Source organism: Anomalospiza imberbis, chromosome 4 (genome assembly GCF_031753505.1).
Source record: "Anomalospiza imberbis isolate Cuckoo-Finch-1a 21T00152 chromosome 4, ASM3175350v1, whole genome shotgun sequence".
NCBI lineage: Eukaryota > Metazoa > Chordata > Aves > Passeriformes > Viduidae > Anomalospiza > Anomalospiza imberbis.
Window position 1 is genome coordinate 41,727,677 of NC_089684.1, and position 25,659 is coordinate 41,753,335.

The 25,659-nt window shown below is 38.7% G+C and overlaps 1 protein-coding gene across 2 annotated transcripts in view; it reads left to right on the forward strand.

The window, feature by feature from the left end:
- Positions 1 to 25,659, forward strand: part of INPP4B (inositol polyphosphate-4-phosphatase type II B) — a 321,293-nt gene that overhangs the window by 205,454 nt on the left and 90,180 nt on the right. For both annotated transcript variants that reach the window (XM_068188034.1, XM_068188035.1), the window contains 3 exons: positions 8,667 to 8,844; positions 15,945 to 16,157; positions 21,904 to 22,048. In XM_068188034.1, the coding sequence (XP_068044135.1) occupies positions 8,667 to 8,844; positions 15,945 to 16,157; positions 21,904 to 22,048 (536 nt within the window). The remainder of the gene's footprint in view (positions 1 to 8,666; positions 8,845 to 15,944; positions 16,158 to 21,903; positions 22,049 to 25,659) is intronic.

Sequence of the window (25,659 nt, forward strand, 5' to 3'; positions counted from 1 at the left end):
TTTATTTTCCCTGCTTTGATGAAAATTGAAGCACAGTCTACTTTTAGTGTTAAGACTAATTTTGAATAAATACAGGAAATGGCCTCAAGCTGTGCCAGGGGATGTTCATGCTGGGCATCAAGAAGGATTTCTTCATGGAAAGGGTTGTTGTGCATTGGAACTTGCCAAAGATGTGGTGGAGTCATCATCCCTGGAAGTGTTCAAGAAAAGACAGGACTTGGCACTCCATGCTATGGTTTAGTTGATATGGTGGTGGTTCTGTCAAAGGTTGGACTCTATAATCTTGGAGGTCTTTTGCAACCTTAATGATTCAAAATTTTGATTTTTTTTCCTCATATTTCAGGAAGCTGGAGGTATATCAGTACTTGAAAACCTGCTGTTCAGAATGAGGTATCTCTTTGGCAATTCTTGTGCTAAGAGGAATGTACCCATAGACAATTTTTAAATATAGAAACTGTAACTTAAGGTAGCAACTTTTTCTGACAGGCCTGGGTGTATGCTGAGATAGAAGTATTTTTAGTACATTGTGAAAAAACTCTTATTCTTCAGAAAGCCAAAATAAGACTAATCAAAATAAAGGTTTCAGTTTATTGTGGAGCTCAAATGCTTTGTTTACTGTTGAACATGCACAAAAGTGTTAGTTACATCTTTTCCTAACTAAGAATTGGATGTATTTTTATTTGTTGCTATGGCTGTTCTTCTTTTCAAGCAGGCACATGTGTCACTGGCAGCACCTGTAGTTGTGACTGCTCAGTGCTTCAACTGATGGTGCTCACTGTGGTGTTACAGCATTCCAAAGAGAATACAGGAAGGAAGTACTCTGATCTAAACTATCATGACAGTCCACAGAAAATTAATTCCATTATATTCAATGCTCAAAAAAGTTTCATGGATAAAATATATCAAAGAATAAAAGGAAAATTATTCAAATCTGCTGTTGACTTCTAGGTTGAATAGGAGTTGGCATTAATATTAAAATCAAACAAAACCCAGCAGATCTAGTTGCTTTGAAAGCTGTATTATTGAGGGGGTCTTGCTTGCACTACACAGTATTAAAACCCTGTTAAATCTTCAAAAATCTTTCATTTCCCTCATTACCTCTGATGCTGACACCTGCCAATGAAACATGTGCATCATGTTGATCACATAAGACACATCAATGACCTCTGTGTTAATATTCTGCTGTCAGCAAACTGGTATGGGCAGCCTTATCCCCATCATATGGAGGCCTACAAAGTACGTGTTTTCCACTGAAGAAAATGTCTAAAGACATTCCTTAAAGTATCTGCTCCTTTACTATCTGATTGATGTAGTTGCAATAGTGGTTTGTGGGTTTTTATCATAATAATTTATAACCGAAACCACAAGATATAAATAATATAATAGACATAATTCTTTAAAGTCATAGGATATAAAGAACATTACAGTTCTCACAGTGCTCAGCTTTCAGAAAAAGAACCACTTATTACTAGCTCAGTCCTGCAGCATATCCAGAGTGCTGGCAGAGTGCAACTTCCCGAAATGGAGGATAGCTGTGAGACAAATTATTGTCTGTGAATTCTCTTCATTGGAGAAAAGAGAAAATGCCTTATAGGGAAGAGAATGTCTTCCTGGAAGAACACACATTGCAATATCTCATAGGCATCACTAGACAGTGCCCATGTTTCTTAGTTGCTGGTGAGAGGGGGAGATGATGGGTGAGAGCTTTGTGCAGGTTCTATCAAGGCATTTCAGGCCTATGTCAAGAGCCTGCACATCACCTTACATTTGCCGTGCTGCTTAGATTTTCCTGCATCCCTCAGAAACACCTGTGTTTTGGCAATTTTTAAGGACAGGGTACAAGAAGTTTACTCTGACAGTTTCCTTTATGATTCTGGGTTCTCCTGGAAAAGCAAAAGTCTGTCTTCAGGATGATACAACTAGGCTAGCTATGTTACTATCCTGTCAGACTCTTCCTAAAAACTGAGCCTCAGTCAGTCTAGGAAACTGAAGATGGAGCACTGAAAACAGTGTACTGCAGTTTTCAGATAATTGCTTGCCAGAGCTGGGGAAATGGTCACTTGTGTATGAACTCTCACAAGGAGAAAGGAGGAAGCCTCCAAAAGTCATCTTTCCTTCTATCTTTGATAGCAGCTCAGAGAAAACTCCATCTTTTGGTTTTTCAACTTCAAGAACTTGTGTGAGTTGAAAGACAGGAGTAAGCAAGCTCTCAATACAATCTCACTTAATGAATATTCAGGAGGAGGTCTGCTTTAAATAAATACATGAAAGGACCTTTCTCAATCTTATAATGGAGAAATTTATTTCACTGTGATGACAACAGTGTTATTTTGCACGTACCTGTTTATTTCACTGCATAAAGATGCTTTAAGGACACATAGTGTCCCCAGTGACCTCTTGCAATTTAAATTTCCTGTTTTACAATGGGGGCAGATTTTCTGAGGATTTTGTTGAAGGAAGAAGTGACATCTTGTGATGTCAGCCAGAATATAGAACAAACAGAAAAAAACACAGATTCAGCAGCCATTTTCTCTAGGCTAACTGAGCTGAAGACCTAGAGCGAAATGTGGGAAGAAATTAGTTCTCAGCCAATCCTGGTAGCTTTCAAGATGCGACAGAATGCCTTGCATGTCTTTGACCTTCAGTCTGATTATTAGAACAGTTTATCAAAATATTCAGCAGTGTCAGCATATCGCAAAATATTCTTGCTCAATCTTAGACTTGTGTAATTTACAGACAAAGAGGAATGGTTATCTGGTAGCATTTGCAATTGCAAAACAAAAACAAGACTGAGACATATGTTTTGTGAAAGTTGATCAAACAGCAGAATGTGGAAAGTGTGTATCTGAAGATAGTTCTGGCATGTTTTCTATTACTCAGAATATGCATCTTTGTGCAGACACAAAGGGAAAGCCCTGCATAATAATATTTACAAAAAATGCAGTGTTATTGCAATTCTTCTCTCATTTATCACCATCGGGAATGTCATATCCAATTTTTTTTAAGGCATATTAAAAAAAAAAAAGTCTGAAATAAGAGCAAGAAAGGCTTTTCTTTTAGGTGAAAAATATAGAACTTTCTGGTATGGGATCTGAAGCCCATTCCATTGCATACTATTCTTCATCTGTATCCAAGAGACAGATCAAAGGCCCTTCCACTATAAACATGAGTCAAGTCTGTGAGGCATGGCTCTACTATGTCTGTCCCTTTAGTAGCAGGTAGTGAATTTCATAACATGAGTAAGAACAGTTGATACTTTTTAAAAATTTTGTTTCGGCATGATAGCATTTGCATTAAAATAAATAAAATAGGATGATTAAAATATGGCAAATAATTGCAGAATATTAATTACTTGTGTATGATATATATTTATTTTAGAATATTTTTCATTATTCTGTATTAGTATGTCCTTTTAATTTTTTTCCTTTCCTGCATCCGTATAAAAGAAAAAGTCAGGCAGTTCAGGTACAGTCTCTTTTGGCTTAATAGTATAGATTATTTCTTCTTCCAGCAAATGGAAGGGCTTGTCTTCTCATCAGTCTAGATGGCACAGCAAATTATTGTTTTTAGAGCTCAGCTGTGCAGAAACGTTTAAATCAGACATTCTCCAAGTTATACCCATATAGTGCCTCACTGCTTGAAGTGTTCATAAATCACTTTCAAGATACACAAAGGACTTTTTTTCTTATTTAAAATCTAATTTAATCATCTCTGTTTTAACCAAAACACATAGACTTATGATTGCAAATTTTTAATGCCCCAACTCTAACCATCAAGAAAAAGAGGTGCGTACAAGCTGCATTAGGTGATGTGATTCACTGTGGATTTATACATAATTTCTAGCAAGCTGCTTAGAAATGATCCTGCTTTAAATTTGCAAATTGTTAAAACTGGAACTACTGAAAAATATTTTCTGTTAGTTTTTTTTCCCAAAGCTATAATAATTTAATTAATTTAATTTGAGTTTTAACATTTCTGTTCTGTTCTATATTTCTGTTTGAGGCCTAGATTTTTAGTAAAGATATGAGGTGTGCTCCTTCAGTAAGGTAACTGTTTGGTGACCAGATATTTTATCAATGTTGCAATATTCTGTGTTCCTATTGCCTGAGCTTTGTAACCTTCAACCCATTTCCGTTCTCTGAGGAATCAGAAATGGTACCATTTCACAGAAAGTCCCAGAGATCTGTGTTTGATCTAATTGTAATCTTTCTTCTCAAAGGAAATGCCTGCCATGCCTAACACTTTTCATGTTATTCTTTGCTCACTTTACCCTATTTTTTGCATATATACATGTGTGTGAGGAAGAGAAATTGGACTTAATTGAGTTAGGAATGAAGATAAATAGAGAAGCAGCAGGAAATGTGCTGTGCATACAGCCTTAGCTATTTGCTCAAGATAAGGATTTGTGGACATTTGGTCATCATAGAACTAACAGCATCATTCCATTTTCCTCAGATTCAACATTAGAATTTCCAAGGTGGCAAGGGAATCTTAAAGAAATAAAAAAAAAACAAAGTAATTCAAACTTCTTGTTTTTTCCAAGCCTGTTTCTATAACCTCAGCTCTGATCATCTGGTTTAGTTTTATTTCCTGAGATCATGAATTATCCAGAATTTTTTTAATGTAGCAATTTATTTTTGATCGTAACTTCCCTCTTTAGACAGAAGACATATGATCTGTAAGTAAACCACTGAATTGGTGTCTTCAGTAATGTACATAAAATTCAAGTTATCTAGGGGTAGATGTACTTGCTTTAACTATATTCTTGATGCTAATGTCTGTAGGTTTGGCTGTGAAAAAAGGGAGGTCAAATGTTCATTGCTGGAAGACTAAGCTAGTCCCAGATGGTCACAATTTAACTCAGTGACGCAAATTATGCAGTCAGCAGCGGGAGTGGAGTAACTCAGAGCTTCATTGTAAATTAGGCATTTACCATATTGCAGTATTTATTCTCAGGCAAAACCTCTGTTAATCTAGAATTAAAAAGTAGCCAATTTGATATTTATTCAAATGTCTTGGTTTGGAAGACAGGTGTCTGCCAAGGAAGGTGGGAATGGAAAATATCCCCTTCCTTTCAAACTATTATAACTTTGAAATTACGTGGCTTTTAGGCAAAGATATGGAAAAAGGAATAACACTTCTTTACTAGAATATACATACATACATACATATATATATATGTGTATATATATATATATACACACACACACATATATATATATTTATATATATGTATATGTATGTAAAACAAGGCAAACAAACAACCGCATGGCAGCAGCCCGGCCAGCGGAGCAGCAGCAGAAACCCACCCGCAGCCTTCTCTCGGCTCTCGGGCACGTTCCCCTGCGGCACAGTTCCGCTCACGGCCGCCAGGGGCGCTGCTGGCTCCCGGCCGGGCAGGGCAGGTGCGATGATTCCCCCGCAGCTGCAGGGGAAATCCCAGAAAACAGGGGCTAGGCAGTGCCTCTCTACCTTGGATAGCTGACCAGCAATGGCTGGTCCCGGGGTTGGGCGACGGCACAGAGGGAACAGCCCAGTGGGGAGGGCTCCCGGCTCCTGGCACGGCACGCACCGGCTCTGGGCTCCCAAGCAAGCAGAGCAGCGAAGCAAGCTGGCAAACCCCAGTAACAGTGTTGAAGGAAAAAGAAAAGAAACAGGTAAAAACCATAGGGCAACAAGATGTTCTGTCAGAGGCAGGGTGCAGCGTGGCAGCTGTGTCAATCACCCCACCAGAAGGAAGAGCAGCCCCTGGCTTCCAAGCCCCACAGGATCCCGGGCTGCCCCTCACCCGTCACGATACTCCTGGAGCCAGTGGAGGCATTGACTATTCTAGACACAAAACAAAAACAAAATAAAAAATGGATATGAAATATAAACCATCTCCAAGACATCAAATTACACAAGAATGTCCTTAAAGAAATTTTAAAACTGAAATGACCACTGACAGTCATGTGTTCATAGTTAATGATGGTACCAATATATGGAAATGATCAAGTGTGGTTTTATATGCTTAGTGAAAGCTTTGAAACTTAACACAGAAGGCATTATTACACAGTTTTTCAAAAGGTACCGGAGTCATAATTTATGTATCAGAGGTAGGTTTTCATTATGCTGCTGATATTCTGCACTGGGCCCACCCATGTGGCCTTTACCCTAATGCAAAAGTTTCATCTAGTTTGTGCCTTAGGGCACCTGTGAAAAGTTTCTCTGTAAGAGGCAGCTGCCACTTCTACCCAGTAGTACTTACAAACCAGAGCTGTATGCAGCAGTAAGCTTTAAAAGTTGTAGATGAGGGAATGTCACTGATTTGTAAGTAGTAATGTCTTTTCATGAAGGGTAAGGCCACAGAAGAAACTTCAAATACTCCCAAATGTGTTGTTTCTGAAAAATAATTATGCATTCTTCTAGGGGGATGGAGGAAGTTGCCCTCAAATTATGAGAGAAACTAAATATTTGAAGTTGTGTCATGCTTTCTAGGGTTCTGGAAATGTTTAAATTATCCACGTAATTACCAGTCTGGTAATACACTTCATTCTGAAGAGTCATTCTCTCTTCACTAATTCCTTTACTTAAAAGCTATGATTTACATAATTGCAATGACAACTGCCCACACCTTTAGTGTCACTCTGCCCTCTTCCTTGCAGTGGTGTCTGTAGCTTTTCTGCTGCAATATTCAGTGAAGCTTAGAGCTGTGGGAGATCAGTGAAAATTATCTGGGATTTAAAGACTGAGGGAATTCCCAGAAAGGAGTATGTGCATGGTGAGCTTGATAATGGCATTAGCCAGATTCAGCCTCAAAAAAGACTGATGGATGGAAAAGCTTGATGGGGAATTAGAGAAGTATCAAGACTTTCAGATTATGTCTTCACTGCAGTTAACATAGACTATTACTCTTTGTCTCTGCCATATCTACTGAGCCTGGCAGCTTGAGTGTTCCAGTGAATGTAGGGCTAGGTCTGACTCTGGAAGTTCATCTCACTAACAGTGTATCCACCTCGAAGGTAGAACTGTGTCAGTTTCCTTATTACTCAGAGGGACAGAGGTTTGTGGTTGGTTTTTTTTTTTTTTTTCCTAATTCATTAGGAGAGACAGTTTATATTATTCATTTTGCTGAAATACTTAGAATTATGACTTCTACTAGACATGAGTCTAGTAGACATGAGTAGCTCATGTAAGTTGGAGATGCATCGTAATTTAGATGTGGCTGGTAGCATGGCTGAACTTTGCTCACTTAGATGCCATTCATCCTGACTGCCTCTACAAAGAATTGTATCTAGGAATGAAGACATTGGTGAAAGAAAAATAGAATGGGTATTGGGGAATAGAAAAATAGAATTGGGTACTGGGAGTGTAACTCAGCAAAATACATTAGCAAGAGCCTTCATTTTAAGACTGCTTGAAGCTGTCCTTATTTGCCAAAGTCAGAGAAAATGCTGAATTGGAAGGGACTGATCAAGATCTAATTTCTAACTTGTAGAACACTAATGAGAAGGAATTGGAAGTCACTCAATAAAAGGCACAAAGGGGAAGTGGGGGGAGTGAAGAGATCTGGAAAAAGACTGAAGTGAAATGGAATGCATGAAGTTCAGAGGATTGAACAAGTGTCAATATTGGGTCTTGGTATGCAAAATTAAGAAAGCAGTGGTGAAAAGCGCTGAAGGGACTGAAGTACTTATGACGAAAAGATACAAGAGGAGAGAAGAGAGATACAAATAGTAGCAGCTGGGAGTAGTATGTACATTCCTCTGGCATTGCTGATGTGCCAGGAGGTACTTGGTATCTTTTTTTCCTGTTTTAATCTAAAGCTGCAAAAGATTTTGCTTAGTTTCTCTGAAAGACTGAAGCAGGGCTTTATAAAAGGAAGAGTTACGTACAAGAGGTTCAGGTGAGGAGCTGTGCACTACAGGGAAGAGGCAGTGGGTGTGTACATGATGTCTGAAATGGTGTTTGGGAACAATGGTATAAGAGAATATTGCATAATTTGTAAGGGGGAAAAGAGGAAAGAGGGATAGGACAAGTCCTGCAAAAGAATTGCAGTAGTTTGAACAGTTGAAACTAGGAAGTTTGCAGTGTGCATTTGTGTGGTTTTGAAGTAATTAACTTCCATACCCCATTGCTGTGTCTCTTCTTGCAAATCAGGCACCTGTTTTTTATTGTTGATAACTCTGTTTGTCATCACTTCCTGGACATCACTGAGGCTAATCAAAACACAGTTGAGGCCACTGATTAATTAAACATTAATGGCCCATTTTGAAAGACTTAGTGAGGTAGTTAATACTCTGTTGGGGAGTTCAGCTGGAAAAAATAAGGAGGCTTATGCTCTTTGATATTATTTCCTGACTTTGTCAAATATTTTCTACCTGTAGAATTACAGTGTTTAAAAGAAACACATAAAAATATGGGGGTTTTATGGTCAGATCAGTCACTCAAAGGAATTTTGTACTGTATTACTTGGAGCATGTGGTGGTGGGCAGTCTGTTTTATGCTACTGTTCAAGGAAAGGTTTGTTTTTACCCTTAAAGGCAGGAGCATTTCAGTGGTGTCTATGAAGTTCAGGCATCTGGCTTTTTTTTTTTGCAAAAGTAGTGGTAAGATTTTTAGCACCGTAAACATTGCTATTAATGGCAGAAATGAATTTGACATTATGTGACTCTCTGTTATCACAGTACTGGATACCAGTGTATTTACTATTCACCTGAAAACACAGCCAAGGCAAAAGAAGTTCTCAGCACCATCAGTCATCTGCAACCTCTCATATCAAGCCATGCAGACCTGCTGCTTAGTTCTGCAAGCCAACGTTCTCCAGACAGCTTGAAGAATTCTTTAAAGATGCTTTCAGAAAAAGTAAGATTCAAATCCTCACTGCAATGGAAAATTGAATAAGCAAGTCTCTCTGACTGCTGGGGAGGAAGGGGGGTTTCTGCATAAATTGACTTTTACAGCATCAGGAAATGTTAAATAAACTCAGCTAAAATAAGTATCAAAAGGTTGTTTTTACAAAAATAATGTTATTTAGCATTTCTGTAGGCTTTCCATGTAGAAAATTAATGAAATCTGTAAAGATTGCCTTTATTTAAAATTGTAATTAATTTAATTTCATATATCTTCTTTATCCTCCAGTGGCCACATACTGGAGTTTATCAAAATATCAAAAATTATAAATAATTTTGTAGTGTGAGAAATCATTATTTTTTACTCTCTTTCTGTTATATTTCAAGCTGCTACTTATGGGAGGTAGTTCAAGCCAGGTTGATGTATAAGGTTTAGAATAACAGCATGATCAGAAATGGCGATGCAGCGTAGAAGGAGGAACTGGGAAATTGGCTCTAGGAGATGTCAAATTTTAATTTTCTTTCTCCTATTATATCCATCTGTAGCTGTAGGCTCTTCCTCATTTTAGTTCCTTTTGTTCTAAATTAGAGAAGATAATATTTCGTGCCGGTCTCACAGACTGATAATGGAGATTAGCTGAAGCCTGTAGGACTTCCCAGCATATGTTATCCTATAAAGATATAGGATTTTTTTTTTTCACAGCACTATAGCTGTGACCTGAGAGGTTGTGAAGAATTTTCCATTTCTCCATGGGCCACCCCTTAAGTAACGTAATCCCAGTATGGCTTAATAACACAATCAGTAACCATTTCAATATATCTTCAACTATTGGGAAGTGACAGCCCTTTTGGTCTGTTGAGCACCATTACCCCAGCAGTTCCTCATTCAATAGGAGAGTTTCAAATCTGAATATTGAGCTTGGCCACTTGCTGTGAAGGCATTGCAGAGGAGCTGTGGGGGAGAGAAACATTGCTCTCAGTTGCAGATGTGTAAATCCACAGTAACTCTGAGAACACTGGAGTCACTGTGACTATCAGGGATAATGGAAGAAAGCAGAATTCAGCCTAGAAATTAAACAGAGGAATTTAAGGAGGAGGGTTGTAGCAATTATAATGTACTTTTGCATGTAGGAGGGCATTTTTAGTTGTGCATAGAACAAGTGAAGCTGCTCTGTTAGAGGTTATTTCAAAGAAATCTGTCTGCACAGGTAAAGCAAATCAGACACAGATGTGTCTGTTCTGAAGATCCAAAGGGTGGTTGCTAAAAAATGTGTGTTTCCTCTGGCCATTTGCCTCTGGACAGGAGGAGGGGATGATTTCAGAGGGGCTGCAGGCAGCCATGGTACTAAAGCACTGCTTGAACCATGGCCTGCTGGAGACTCTGGCTATGGAAAAGGGCCAAAAAAGACAATTAATTCAGTTTTTAAAATTTGTAGGTATTTTACATTTATAGCAGATGACTTAGTTGTGTATGTTCATATCAACTTTTCAGGACCAGGATTAAATTGCTGTTAGTGCATGAGCTCAGGTTCCCAGAAGAAGGAGTCTCACCCCATGTACTCCGTGGATGTCTGTCTAGCTTCCGCCTTTTGCTTGGAAGAGATAAATCCAGTTGTCTTAACAAATGCAGCAGGAGTGGTTCAATGCCTGCTTCCCTGTCTATTACCAAATTTACTCTTAGGAAAAGATGGATAATAGAGAAGTAGGGTGGATTACTGAGGAAGCAAGTGTGGTGGGACAGCTTGTGAAGAGGGGAAGAGAGATGGGGAGGAAAGACTGAGAAACAACTTCAGGAAAGGGAAATATCATTTCAAAGCACTAAATTCAGTGAACCCACACAGTACTGAAATTAGATCCCTCATAGTTAATTCAAAGCCTTATATTGCTGTCTTAAAATATTCTGTCTGTATACTCTGGTACAGTACTGGAGAACCAAGATTACCTAAGTGTTCCTGCTTATATTCAAGACAGAGTAGCATATGCTCTGCTGAATATAATTACATTATACCTACTTGTATTCCTGATGCATATGTAGTGCTTCTGCTATTCCATCTTTCCTACACTTTTTATATGTAAAAAATAAATGCTCTTATGTTTTAACTTGATAGAAATTTAGAAATTAAACAGCTGTTTGAAGAAGTCATAAAAATGATTTGCCTGGTGATTAAATTCTGCAAGTTTTTTAAAAAACATTTCACTTGCTATATGTAATAATTCTTTCTGTAATTATTAGGTAGCAGTGAGTAAATCTAAGGTATCAATAACGTGAATTACATTTAAGTCTTCATGTTGAAAATGGAAGGACTGGCTGCATGGATTGAAAGTGGAAAATTAAATGAAATCATTCCACTGCTGCTTCTCAAATGGAGCTTATTTTCTCATATTAATCATGGCTTTACGTCTCCATATATAATTTACAATTTTCTGTAGTGTTTTCCTGAGACTAACCTTTTATCATACTTTTTGTTAATTGATTAAGGAAGCCTTTAGCTATCGACAAGTGTATCAGCATTTGCAGCTTGCAGAAGGCTTGATAAATTCATTTTCCGGCTATGCCTATCTTTGTTTGCAGAAATATTCTTTAGTAGAGTATCTAAAAGAATTTGCAGAGTTTTTATTTCTTTGTATAGACTGGTTTTCTGTGATTTCAGTGCAATTTCATAAATAGTGGTGTTCTGCAAATTTAGCTGTACTGAGCTGTTAGAAAGTGAGGTTAAAATGTAGACTGCTGTTAAACCAATGGGATCCCTGAATGGAATTTAATTACAGAATCATTTTAGTTTCTGAAAGAAAAAATGGAGTCTCACTTCTGTACTGATATTCTTTTAAAATTAAATTTCCCTATAAAATATTTCTATTCAATTATATTACTTAAACATTGCAGTCATATATAGTAAATGTGGTGTCTGACCGGCGGGAAGAATGATGTGCTCTGACTTCAGTGATTTCAGAAGGCTAATTAATTACTTTATTATATTATATTATACTAAAACTATATTACACTAATAATAACTATATCACTAACTAACTAGAAAACCTGTGACTCTCTCTGCCAAGAGTCTCGACACTGCTGTGACCTAATTGGTCAGTCAATCCAAAATATCATCACCAGAATCCATTCAAGCAATCACATTGGGTAAACAATCTCCATAACACATTCCACATGTGCACAAACACAGGCACAGCAAATGAGATAAGAATTGTTTTGATTCTATTTTCTCTGCTTCTCTCACAGCTTCTGTCAGGATAAATCCTGAGAAAGCTAAGTCTCTCTCTGTTCAGAGGACATGTGAATACCACAGTCATAGTGGACATTCTTTACAGCAAGCTATCCAATACTCATAATTTTCTGAAATGTAAAGTTTTTTTGAGTCTGCCATGCTGAACCAGAGACCTGAAATTATCTTAGACATTGTGGGAATAGGTATGAAACCTCAGCAAAACCATGATATTGCTGTTTTTAAGGATAGACAAGTAATGGAGTTTCAACTCTCTTGATACGGAACTGTAGAAGAGTCTTGAAGAGGAGCTTTGCTGTTACCACACAACCCCTAAAATCTCATTGTGCCATGGTAAGGCAAAGAATGATAGGGTTTGATAGCACTATTCCCCAAAGACTAATTCATTCTCCAAGCATGTACCATCTGGAGGTTGGAAATGTAGAAAATTGAAATTGTCCTGCAGAGCAATTCAGGACTACAAGGAGACAGTCCTGAAGGGCTGCATATAAGAAAACTGTTAAGAAACACCCTTTCCCTCAGGCACCAAGTTGGTAAGGAGGAGAAGGGATGGGTCTGGTAATATTGCCAGGGAGAAGAGTAGTGTTGCCAAATCTAAAGAATCCCAAGTCAGGTCTGATTTTGGTTTAAAAAAAACAATAATTTTTCTTAGATATGCCTGAGGTTCTTATTTTGAGAACTGTAGAGATTTATTTGCAGTAAAATGTTCAGCCTTTCCACGTGAAACCATTCAGAAAATATTTTTGTCCTAAACATAATGAAAATGGGAAAAAGCTGAAACTTCTCATTCAAGTACCTAACCCAACACCTGGAGGCTTAAGAAAACCATCAATTTTTTAGAGCCGTTTTGTCTTAAATATCCGTAAACTTTCGAGAGGGTATTGAGACAGGAAGGCAAGAAAAAGAAGTTGAGTAGTAGTGGATGCATACAAAAGATGAACAGGTAGTATGAAAAAGGGATAGGATAAGAATAGAAGTGCAGAAACTGGGAGAAAAGACTTACAGGAGTCTTCTCAGGAATTCCAGGGAGATGCTGACACTTGACAGTTGTTTGGTTTGGGTTTTTTTTTTCCTACTTTTCTCCAGCTTTTGCATAAGCAGCACATAAGGGCTGAAGGGAGCTTGGCTGGGCAACCGTTATTTCTAGCATTTCCTGCTTGTTTAGGCTGGATTCTCTGATTCTTATCTACATACCTTCCCACATCCCAGCTTAATTAAGATTGTGTGCACAAAGGCACTTCAGCACCTGAATCTGCCTGCATATGGCAATCCACTGTGTTCTGGGATAATAAGAAGGGAACTAAATCCCACTCATCTGGGATAAATAAAATCCCACTTACCTGGGATAAATCAGGTAATTGTGCTGTGAAAGAAATTTTCATCATCCCCTGTGAACCAGTACTTCTGTTTGGGGAGGTGTCATGGTTTGACACTGGCGCCATGCCAACGCCCCCATGAAAGTGCACTTTTCCAAATAATTGCTGTGAGATGTGATCAGGAACACAGCAGAGCAGACTCAAGCTTGATAACAAAGGAAAAAAAAACTTTATTAAACTACTACCACTATAAAAACCACAGACATTAAATCCAGGATGAAGACCTTCCAAAACACTCCTCCTCCTCCACCCAATTTCCAAATGAAACCACAGTGAGACACCACCCAGGATCCTGATCAAGTTGCCACCCTTCAGATAATCAGTGCTCAGTCCATCAAGGGAGACAGGAGTCTCTCCTGTGCCACAGACTCCCCCAGGAAACACAGTTGCCACCCTTGTGTTTCCATGTCACACATGGCAACCGCCCGGAGAAAATCTGCCATGGTGACACTCTCCTTTCCATGTCACAGTGCTCCCACCACCGTGCATGGACAGACTGCTCATAGGGCTCCTTTAAGGATGCTTTGCCAAGGACCAAAAGAAACAACAGTTCAACATCTCATCTCGGGACTACAGTCCCCTCCATTTCCCCCTGGGGCCGAGGGTCCAAGAACAGAGATCTTCTTCTTCTCTTCTTCTTCTCTGAGGATGGAGGGCCTCTCCACACCCTCTTCAGCTTTCCTCTGTTATCTCCATTCCTCTGTTGGTAGTCACTGAAACAGGTCTCTTGGCCCACCACCGCATCCCCCTAAGTGCAGTTTATGTTGCAGGAGAATTTGGTTCAGTCTATGACTAACAAGAAAAGTCCAGCCACAAGCCACTCCATCATCTCCTCCCAGCTCAAAAATTTCCTCTTCCATCGTCTCGGATCCCAGACTGTCTCTCTTCTACTTCAAATCAAGGAGGAGTAATATTTTACAAAGCCTTCATTTCTCAGGAAAGGGTTAAAAGTTCAGACTCCCTGGACGGCTGATATCTCTGCCCAGCAGCCGATTCCCAAGGCCAAGGCTGGGCACCTTCCCCCCACCTCCTTCTCCTCCGCTGGCGAAGTTACAGGTGCCATCTGGACTCTCTGTCTCTTCCCTCTGTGGGGGGAATGACAAAGACATCTCCGCTTCTCTCCACCCCTCCGTCCACAGGAGCTGGCTCGGTTCCAGTCCTTCAGCCCCCTCAGCTCACCTCGACCAGGCCGCATGGCTTCCCCTCCCCCACCCAGCCCGTGGCTGGGCAGGGGAGATCTGCACAGCAACCTGACCGGAACCAAAGAGAGCGAGCTGCTGGCAGTTCCTGCTTTTAACCCCCTGTGTTCTCAGAGGCGTATCCATACCTTCAGTGGTCACTTTAGGTGCCAATATCCAAACTTGACCACTGATTGGTTTGACCCAACTTCCTGAAAGAATTCACTTCCATGTCAAACCATGACAGGAGGGGAGCTCTGGGTGGGATGTGTGGGATGTTCTGTGGCAGCAGAGTGTGCCCTCTCTCCCTGCTCTGACAGATGAACCCTGTTCAATTTTGTTGAAGTAACCAAAACTGGGACACTTCCAAGCTGTCCCTGTGGCTTTGTTGTTGCACCCTGTAGTGAAAGGAAGCGTCCTTGCACCTCATCCACTCCTTTTCCATAGGTTCTGGCAGCTGATGCAGGGAATAAAGCCAAGTCTCCCAGGGGAGATAGGGTGCTGTGTTTGAGACAAAGGAGGTTGGCATGTTTGACACGCTGGTGGCAGCAAGAAGTGCTGTTGCAATGGTGACAATCTGGACATGGTGAAGCCCATATACAGAAAGCCTTTTACTTGTTGAGGTGGAAAGATGAATTACGCAGGGAGGTTGAAGGATTTTAAAAATATGGTAAAATTCCAGCTGTAACAGCCAACATAGAAAAATGATACAGAGATTGAATACCATCTTCAGAAGACTCGAGAAAAGTACTTCAGAGTTTCCTTTCTTTAAAATATACATAAAATCAAGCTTGAAATCAGGTGTCGCCTGCCGTGATTTCTGGGTTGATACCTACCGGTAATGAAATTTATCTCTGGAAACATTGCTTTTGCAAATACTGCTATTTCAGCAGTTTAGAGTGGTGGGTTTTATTTAGGGAGATGATTAAACTGGTTAATTTTGTTTTATCTAACACTTATTCAGAAATTATTGTGCTGTGGTTGGTTACTCTTGGAACTGGTTCTTGTTGAGGCTTGCCTCTGAGGTGAAATTTGGAATTTGAATAAAATGTGAAAAGATTATGATCTCTATGACAGATAATGTACTCTTGTGTTAATCCTTAGAACACTGGGATTATAGAATGTGATGATATCACTAAAACCCTTGAAATTTTCCTCATTATTTGTTGGCCTACTTTGTTTTCTGCCTCCCAGTCAGGCCTGAAACAAATAAAACAAATACCTGCTCTGCCTAAGGGTAATTCAGTTTTATACACCTTTGCTGCAGTATGCATTCTTTGGTCTAACCTTTTCATTCGTTTGGTTTTTTTTATTTCCTAGACGGAGTTATTTGTGCACACATTCAAGGACCAGCTGGTCAGAAGTGCCCTTTTAGCACTGTACACAGCCCGGCCTGGCTGTGTCCTCAAGAAACCAGCTGTGCCTAGAAACAGTGCAGAAGAAGGGGCTGATGCACAGCACCAGGATCATCCTTCTCAGATTAAAAGGCAGGACTCTATACCCCATCATTCTGAGTATGATGAGGAAGAGTGGGTAAGTAGCCAGAAACCCTTGGTCGGTGTTCAATCCGAAACCCTACAAATCAGCATAAACAAGCTCAAGCCCTAAGTGTCCTTGTCACATGTCATTGCAGGGGGGAAAGGGGTGCAAAACTGTAAAATTGTGTTTTTCAGATGCATCGCAGATTTTGAAGCTAAATTTGAAGGATTGTCCTAAGTACAGTGTGCTTCTCTGAGACTGCCTGGTTGTGCATATAACAGTGAAGATGTTGAGTATCTTCTTGCCCAGACAGAAAAATAGTCTTTGTTCTTACTTGGGTTGGTTTTGCTAGTTGGGCAGATTTAAGGAATGGAACAGCATATGCTGTTCAGAGGGAAATGTTCTTTTCTTCCCCACCCCCTGCAATACCCCTTTGCAGCCCTCAGGCTGTAACCATTTTATATACACGTGAATTAACCCTCAGCAAAACAGAGCCCTTTGCCCTTAGACTCTGTTCTTAGAGAGTGTCTGAGGTTGTGTAAAAGAATTAAATATAACTTTTAGATTTTAACATTCTTAGCATATCTTTCAAAGATATGTATTATTTATATGGCTGAGATTTTATAAATCAATTCTTTTGGTAGTTGTCCTCATAATAGATCTGTTACTTTATTTCATACGTACTCAAGCTGTTTTTATTCAGTCCAGGCTCATACTTTGAGTTCATCACTGTATTCTCATAAACGTAAAGGATGCCAGCATATTCATCTCTATTGTAAATAATTAATAACTTGTATGAGCTATAGTATTGCACCTGAACTGTAATTTTTATCCACACCAAAAATAAAGGAAGAAGAATATATTTATTCTAGAAGAAAGGCAATTATTTCCAGCCCCATGCATTAAGTAGTCATTAGATTTAAGCAATAAATAACTCATTATTTTATTTGTCCTCCGGTTTTAGAGCCTTTAATTCACTTCTTCTTGTTTTCTCAACTACCTGAGGGGCTGGAATGGTGGTTCTTTCCTTGAACTAAAGCCAAAATGTTTGTTTTCAGCTGTTGAAACATTCAGAAATATAAATAACACAATAGTTTTTGTAAAAGAGAGAAATTTTGCACTGGAAAAAGTGGCACTTTTTGAAAGCTGTATTTTAATTTAGTACTGCAATTTAGCATCTCTGAAAAGAAGATAGCTTTGCTGTATTTCATAACCGATAAAAAAAACCTGCCAGGTGCTTGGTCCTCACCTATTAAACTGCATAAGTGGGTTGTTTTAAACAGTATTTATTTTTGTCTGCTGAATTAGTAAGGTTATCTTGGTTCAAAATCAAGTGTATCTTCCACTGTTTTCTGAATTGAACTGAGTCAGAGTCCTTTTCAAACTTGAGGCAGTATAAATTCTGGAGAAATGTGATTTTTTCTGAATTGATTAGACTTTGGATAGATTTCAGTTATTTCCATCAGAAGAGGTGATAAATAATGTGAGTTTTAATAATCAAATTGTGATTAGCACAATGGAAAGAGAATAAATTCATATAAAATTTGAAAATTCACTTAATCTACTGTGAAACTCAACCATAAAGGAAAAACTTTAATATATGTTGCTTTATATGCACCATGCTCTATCCTCCTTTGCTGTTGTGGGGTTTTTCCTCAATATTATCAAATACTAATCTTACATTTTGCAATTGGAATTTTGGTTTTGCCTGAAATCTAAATCCTTAAACAACTCTTTAAGCTGCTCCATCCACTTCACATGACTGTGTTAACTTTAGCCCATCACAGAAGTACGAAGGCTCATCCCAGAGTCACTGGCAGCAGGATGGATTGATTAAATAATACTATTTCTATTGGCGCACTATGCACAGGCAGCAGGAAAGCATCACTGCCGAAGGAAAAATATTTAACATGAGAGTTTTACATTGCCTCTGGAAAGATATTCTCTTCACCTCTCACCAGCTGCTTCTGCTATCCTAGAACCTCCCTGCAGGAGGGCACATAGTAAGTTTTCATGTGATACAAGAAAAGGTGGACATATTGCTGCTTGGAGCTGACTCTGCTCTGCACTGCTGACTGGTTAATGGGGCTGGAGCTCCAAAGAGCAGATAAAATGGCATTTCCAATAAGCTCTGTACGAATGCTGATGTGGTGATCAAACATGGGGCTGAAGGACTAATGTGTGTGTGACCCATTCCATGTGCCACGGCACAAGGGGGTGTTAATCATGCACATTACTTCAGATATTTCCTTTATCTCTGAACAGAGCTCAAAAGGACCTTAAGGAAATATCTGAATATCCACTTGTGTGAGGGAGATACAGTATCTCAGAGCTCTGGGAAGTGCAGGTACTGTGTCATACCTGACTCAAGTAAAGCACCCAGTTGCAGTGGTGTGTATATGGAGGGACAAGAAATGACTGAGGAGCTCTGTGGTGAATTCAGAAAGGCTGAGAATCCTTTATAAACAAAGAGACAGCCTCTGGGACTCCACTGGCTGGCAGTGTTTAGAAGGAAGACATACAGTTAGGTGTAGTGACAGAAAAGAGTATCCATTCCTGCTCTCTGAAATGAGGAAGCTGTCCTACTTCTTAATGGTACTTTCTGATCAGATGGAAATTAATTACATTTTTTTCAGTTGGATGAATAAAAGAGAATTATTTTACAGATTCATTTTTAATTGTCCTAGGAGAACTGCCCAGCTTTCACTGATGCCAAAGCCTACCTTTCCATGGAGGTCTTTCAGTATGCATATCTGCTTGCCAGTGCCACAGAGTAGGTGACAGTAGAAGTGTCACTATGGTCATTTTTAACTAGCAACATCTAACTGCATGAGCCAGGGCTTCATAACATTCCAGATGACTTCTGAAGTTTGGGAGAAGTATAAGATGTAAATGTGGCACTGCCTTGTCTCAATGGGGTCAAGTCCTATTACAGATTTCCACCTTCCCTGTCATTGCCTTGACTTAAAGAAGCAGTAATGAGAGGGAGACAGAGATCTTGTTTCTCTTATTCTTTCATACCACAAACTTACCATCCACATTGCTCCAGCAACTAGAGGGAAACGTGTGATCAGGGGAAAAGTATCCTGCTTGGAAAACTAGGGTGTTAGTATTTCAGTGTATCAAGAAATATTTCTACTGATCCCTTACTTGACACAGAGAGTTTATAAGAATGCTTACTTAAGAGGCTTCTAGACTGTATTTTGTCCTTTAACCTGGCACATGCTATAAAGCGATCACTTGTGAGATTGTTCGTGGGCAAATTGAAAATAGACTGCTTAAGAAGATGAAAGGTCAGTAGAAAGTGTGCTAGGCTACAGGAAAATATTCTGGAAATAGTAAAAGATGATATGAAGTGGATTAATTTCTTCTCATGGAGAATCATAGAAAGCCACTTAATTTTCAGTGATTGGAAACTGCATTTATACTTGAAAATTGTTCTTGCCAAACTGCGGAATTTCAACAGCCTTCTTAGATAAACGTGACTGCCTTTGGTGCAGACAGAATAACATCTGAATGAATGATAGATACCTGTACACTTTCTATCTGCCCACAATCCCAGGAACCTCCTATGTGGAGAAAAAGAGCTGTGAGACAGGCCCTTGCTCCCTCTCAGTTGTTTGTATATAAAAAAGCCAGATACATGATAATAAGAGTGAGCTTTCTGTCAACAGATGTTTTTGAATTTTGCTTCTAAACCCTCAGGGAATGTTTGTGGGAATATTGCATAGACATCATCTCAATGCTGGGTTAATAGTTGGTTTGAAAAGAGAAAAGTGCTCTTTCCAAAGTGAAACAAGGGCTCATATTTGTGTTGCTTGTGCAATAACTCCAGATGCTCATTAAGAGCTTGATGCTTTTATGTGTGGGGATTAAGCTCCCTGCAAAGGGGGAAGGGACAAAGGAAAGGGAAATTAGATTGCTGCAGCCTCTCTTAGCAACCTAAGCATATTCCTCAGCAACTTCAGTGACTGGAAGCTCTGAAGCTCCCTGATACTCTCTGGAGGATTCTTCATAGAATCCTTCTCCCCAAAATTATACTTGTGGGTGGTAAAAATCAGTAGTTTCACACATACTCTAAATGTTTTTTTCAGGATTGCTTGAGGTGCATATAGGAGGAAACTTTTGAAGGAATCTATACCTGCCCTCTATCTTTTGAATTTTATTTGTATCTAAGTGTATGTGAATATCAAATACTCATGTGTTTAATGTTTTATTTCATGTACAGGTGCAGATATTACCACATGTTGCATTATACATGCAGCACTTTAAACAGTTGTGGAATAAATGCAGTTCTGCTTGGATGTGACCAGCATCTTGCTTCTTGTAAATTAACAGTATCTTTTTCATAGTATGGTTAAAGCAGGTTTATCTAGGGAGAAAATTAAACCATTGTTTCCATGTTCACCTATAAACTGGATGCTCACTTGTCCTTAAGGCTGCCTACAAGAATGCTCCAGGAATCAGGTCTGGGGAGCTGGAGGAGAGGAACTCTGTTGTACAGCTTGAGAAAGTCCATGCTTCTGTCTGTGGACCCATGTGATGTCTCTTAGGTCAGGATACCACTTGTCACAGGTTGTGTCCTCAGGAGAAGGGAAAGATAAGATCCCTCTAGTCAGGCTGAAGTGTGGCATATGGTTAAAAAGTAACATTAGATTTAAATGTTTGCCTTAGTAGTAGTTCTAGATCTGCCTCCACTCAAAATCCAAGGGTTGCCATTTATATGGAACTGTGGTATTTCTCTGAGTTCTCAGTTTTCTTTAACCTTCTCTCTTGTTATTTTTGAAACTTCATTTTTGTGCCTGAAGACCTGACAAATACATAATGCTTCTGGCACTGTAAAGTACAAAACAGAGTAGTGCTTGCAATTTTTAACCCTCTAGCAAACTCTGGTTGCTCTGCATTATTTTCAGAATGACTCAGCATTGAAACATGTACTTGGAGAGGGGAGGGTGGTTTCTGTGGGTTTGTTATGGTTTGGTTTTAGTCTGATTGCATGTCTTGTGTACAGCCTCATTTCCTGTATGCCTTGGTTTTTCCTTCTTATTCAGTGCTGCAAAAGTAGGTGCAAAAGCTTTGATTTCTGCAGCATCCAGCACCTGAAGGACCCTCCCTATATCTCTGTTCCGTAACAGCTCTTTCTTATGCTCCACATTATTTCTTTTGTTCTCTGCTTGTACAGAATTTTCCTACCACTCTATTACTTGTGTAATTCTCTTCGTATAAACTCAGTTAAGTGTGATGGTTGCAGTTTATGTGAGAGGTGAGGAACGAAACTGAAATGGTGTTGCCTAATAAATACGCCATGACAGCAAGTTTCTCATTCTAGTTCTTGAATTTAACATTTACTTTAGCAGAGTAACTGATGTGATAAAATATAGGATATGTTAAATTATCAAAAAGAGGTTATTAAGTGCTGTGACAAAACTGGCCCACAAAAGGTTTGGCTTGGCAAGGCTTTGAGTGTGTCTGTACTCTTAAGGTATCATTTAAATAGACAAGCTGCTCAGTTCCTTGCTAGACCTGAAACTTTGTCTGCATTTTTATGTCAAGTTTGAAGTACTTGTTCTCCAGTGTCTAAAACCATAAGAGTTTGGGTTCATTTACACTGCAAGAAAAATCTCCATGAAAAAGGCTCAGGTTGGTAATAGGCTGAAGGATGAGAGGAATAGTCATATGCTGACATCTAATATTTCTAGTAATTTGCACGTCTGTCTCAGCTTCAGGGGTCAATAAGTTACTATTGTCTCTATTTTTTTTTTAATTCTTCAGTAACATGCAGTGATAATTCTCTTTTCAGGACAGGGTGTGGGCCAATGTGGCAAAAAGTTTGAACTGCCTTATTGCCATGGTGGACAGACTGCTTGAAAAAGACAACATGAGCAGCATTAAAGAGGGTGAAAATGAGCCTTCAGCAGCAGATTGCAAGGTGTTGCATACAGAAGGTAAGCAGCCCCCCCAAATTTTTATTTTTTAATCACTGACAAGAGTAAATAAAAAGTTACACAGCTACAGAAAAGTCATCTAGAGAAGAGTCCATCGTATCTTTGGTTAGAGTGCTTATAGCAAGGTTTTACACACTTATAGGGAAGTTATTTATCAAAGTACAGCTTTAATGTGTGCTCAGACTGCTTGCCGTGCTCAGTTGTTTGTGCTAGAGTGTAAACCTATGGAAACAACAAAGTTTTCTTTTTGTAGGCTGATGTAATTTAATTTACTTTCCATTTTACTTGCATGTAGTATTTTGAGGAAAAAAATTAGACTGTGTCTTACCCCACAGAAAACTTGTAAGGAAAGGTGAACATTCTGTATCAGTGTCATTCTCCTGCAAACGCTTCTACTTTTCTGAGGTGATATACTGATTTTTATTTTCTAATTTGATAAAATTCATGTTTACCTGGATATACGTGTCAGCCTGTGTCAAAAGGTCAAGTGGAATAATTCCATGGGATGATGTAAAGAAAATTTTGTCCACGGTGGGTCCTTGTCACCTTCTGATCGTCTCCTTCTGATCTTCTCTTATGGCTTATTCATGTTTGCATTCTTGATGCATAGATTAGATCTGCTTAATAAGTCTGATGAGACTTTGTAGTCTGAAAGTTTATTGCAACAAATGAAACGGATCCGTAGTGGCAATGGTGGTAATCCTAATGCAAGGAAATCAGAACCAACCTTTGTGCCACTCTTCAGCTAAATAACACAACTCCCCATATAAAACAACAAACCAGCACAACTACTTTATTTTTATGGAGTTTTGTATAGTTTCGACTTTCTTTTTTTTTTCATTGTGCATTTTATCCTGTATTTTCCCTTACATGTTCTCCACAGAACTTAATTGCATCATTTTATATAAAGAGTTTTAAAATTATCAGTATTCAGTTGTAATTTCTTTCTTACATAACAAGAATTAAAATTACTTTTTTAGATTTATGTCATTTGTGTAGTACAGGTGAGTTTTGTGAATTCTGGTTGTGGTATTGATTTTTAATGCAACTGTAACATCTGCATTTTACCAGTGTGAGAGGTTTGTGCAGGAGTCCTGGAATCCTTGTTTTCAGTGCAAGATGTGTTGGACTTGATTTTGTATGATTAATCCAGAGAGCAACCTATTCCTTATCTGTTTGGTTCTCTAAGTTTCTGTTTACCAGGCATGTAATGTTAGAGAGGAAAGTGATATAATCTCTGTTCTCTAGTGAAGGCTTGCAGGTGAAAAATATCAACACAGCTTTCTATACCTTTCCTGCCTTCCTCAGAGAAAGTACAAATATTTAACAGCTAGGTAGGTGTAGTTTTGAACTTGGAAGAAACCTTAGATGGTGAACCCAAGCAGGTTCATTGTGATTGAAAGAGAAAAACTGAATATTTTTCTTGTTCCTAACTCACTCCTCTTCCCCATGGTGCTAACAAGCTTTGGTGCTATTGTTAGAAGACCAGTATGTCTTGTAGGAATGTTTTGCAGGTAAAGTGGTAGTAGTAGTATTCTTTCTCCCAAACTTTTCTCCAAGTGACTGCAGTGCATTTGTGTGTATGCATTGGCATACATGTTGTGAGTTTTGTCTGTATTTCATAGTTGTGGAACAAAAGCTCTGTTTTCCAGACCTCCTTCCTCTATCTGAAAAAAAAAAAAGGTGTGAATTAGGATAATTATTTTGGAATGCTTTCTGAAATGCCTATTTCATGCCAGCACAAACTTTTACATAATTTCCTTCACACTCTTCAACCCCCTGAACATCTCCACTGCTATATGCCATGTTATGGATTTAAGCAGTTCATTTGAGTCTTTAATTCTAGTGTGCTCATAGCTTTGATTCAGGCTCACACCCTACACAGGCAAATGGAATATTGGTTAGAGCTTTTAGGTCACAACCCAAAAAAAAAAGAAAGTTATATCATTTTAAGTACTATTGTAAGCAGCCATCAAGTAGAATGAAAGGTTTTTGCTTAGCAATAATGATAACAGTAATGGTTAGAAAATTATAGATGACTTTTATCCAGCTGAAAAGTTGACTTCTGGAGCTGGTGGGCCAAGGACACAAAAAATATCCAACTGCTATGGTGCTAGAATAAATCTTCCTTTTTCCTTCATTTCAGAGCCATCCCTATTTCTCTTGAATCGGTACAGGTGTCCTTCAGTGAGAGCAGTCAGTGCTTTTGTGGAGTTGTCCTGAAAGTTCTGTAACACTCCTTCACATGACAACTGCAGAGATTTGTAGGGCAGACTGCTGTGTTTTCATGTTCTTTTTGAGTAAGACATCATTTTAGGAATGCCTTGGACAGTTTGTAGGAGTTTCAAGGCCATATAGCAATGGAGATGTTTTTAAATTGCTTTCTTTTATAGGACTAATTTGAAAGATGGAGCTTTCCGAAGAGCTATCCAGGTGTATCCTAAAGTTGGTTCCCTAATGATTTTCAAAACTTTGGGGCCAGAATTTTTCATGCTTGACTTCTCTGTGAGAGTGTGGGTTGGTTTAGATGTTTGTTTTTCTCTGCATTTTCTCTGAAATTTAACATGAAACCCTAAGGGTGCACTGTGAAGCACCTACACAGAGGTTGAGATTCCAATTTTACAGTTACACATTTGGTCTTAATTCTGCTTTATTTTAAACTTGAAGCCTGGTTGTGAGTTCACAGCATTTTCCTAGATACAAAATCACACTGTGTGTACACCCATAGATAAATTTCTAAAATTACAGACTTTTGTGCTACTTAAAATTCACAAATGTGACATAAATGGAAAGCCTGCCACATCTTGCTCATATATTATACATAATTTGAGTGTATTTGAGCATAATGTATTTCATTAATGCTGCAAATGTATGGGCAAAGATTAATCTTTGAGTCTGAAACTGCTTTAGTTAATCCTCAGAGAAATTGGGCTGCTTTTGTAAGAAAAAAGAATACAGAGTTTTGAACAAAAACTTCACAAATATGCCTTGAAGTATGGGATGAATTTTTTGCTTATTTAGTGAAACTGACTGGTTTTTTTTGTAGCATATAGCAATGAAAAATCTTTCACAGAATGCACACCTGTTCATTTTAGATGATAGAAAATGTTACGACAATAATTTGAAGCAATAGCATCTTCATATAAATATAGATGTTGTTGTAACTTAGAGTTTCCTAAAGTAGGTTTATATTTACAGTCTCAGTGACTGTGGCATTGTGTGATCTTTCTCTTTTTTTTTTTTCCAAACATGTTTGTATTTGTTGTTTGGAATCTTTGTAATTGGAAATATTGGAGCACTTCTTTCTTCCTGTACTCTGCCTTTCAGTGTGAATTATACCTTCCTTAGTCTTAACTTTTCATGCAGTCTGACCTTTGAATGTATTCTAAAGACTGAATTTGAGTTACAGTTACCAAGGTAACATGCTATGGTTTCATCAGTGGCAGGATTATGAATCCTCTGCAGGATAAATCAGGAAGAGTAGAAGGAGTTTTAAGGAGAGGATTTTTTTGTTGTTTTTCTCCTACCTCTAGTCTGGTTTGCCTTGGAGAAATACATGACAACATATTTCTTTTTACTTTTGCCTTTTCATTTTCCATGAGAGTTGGAAT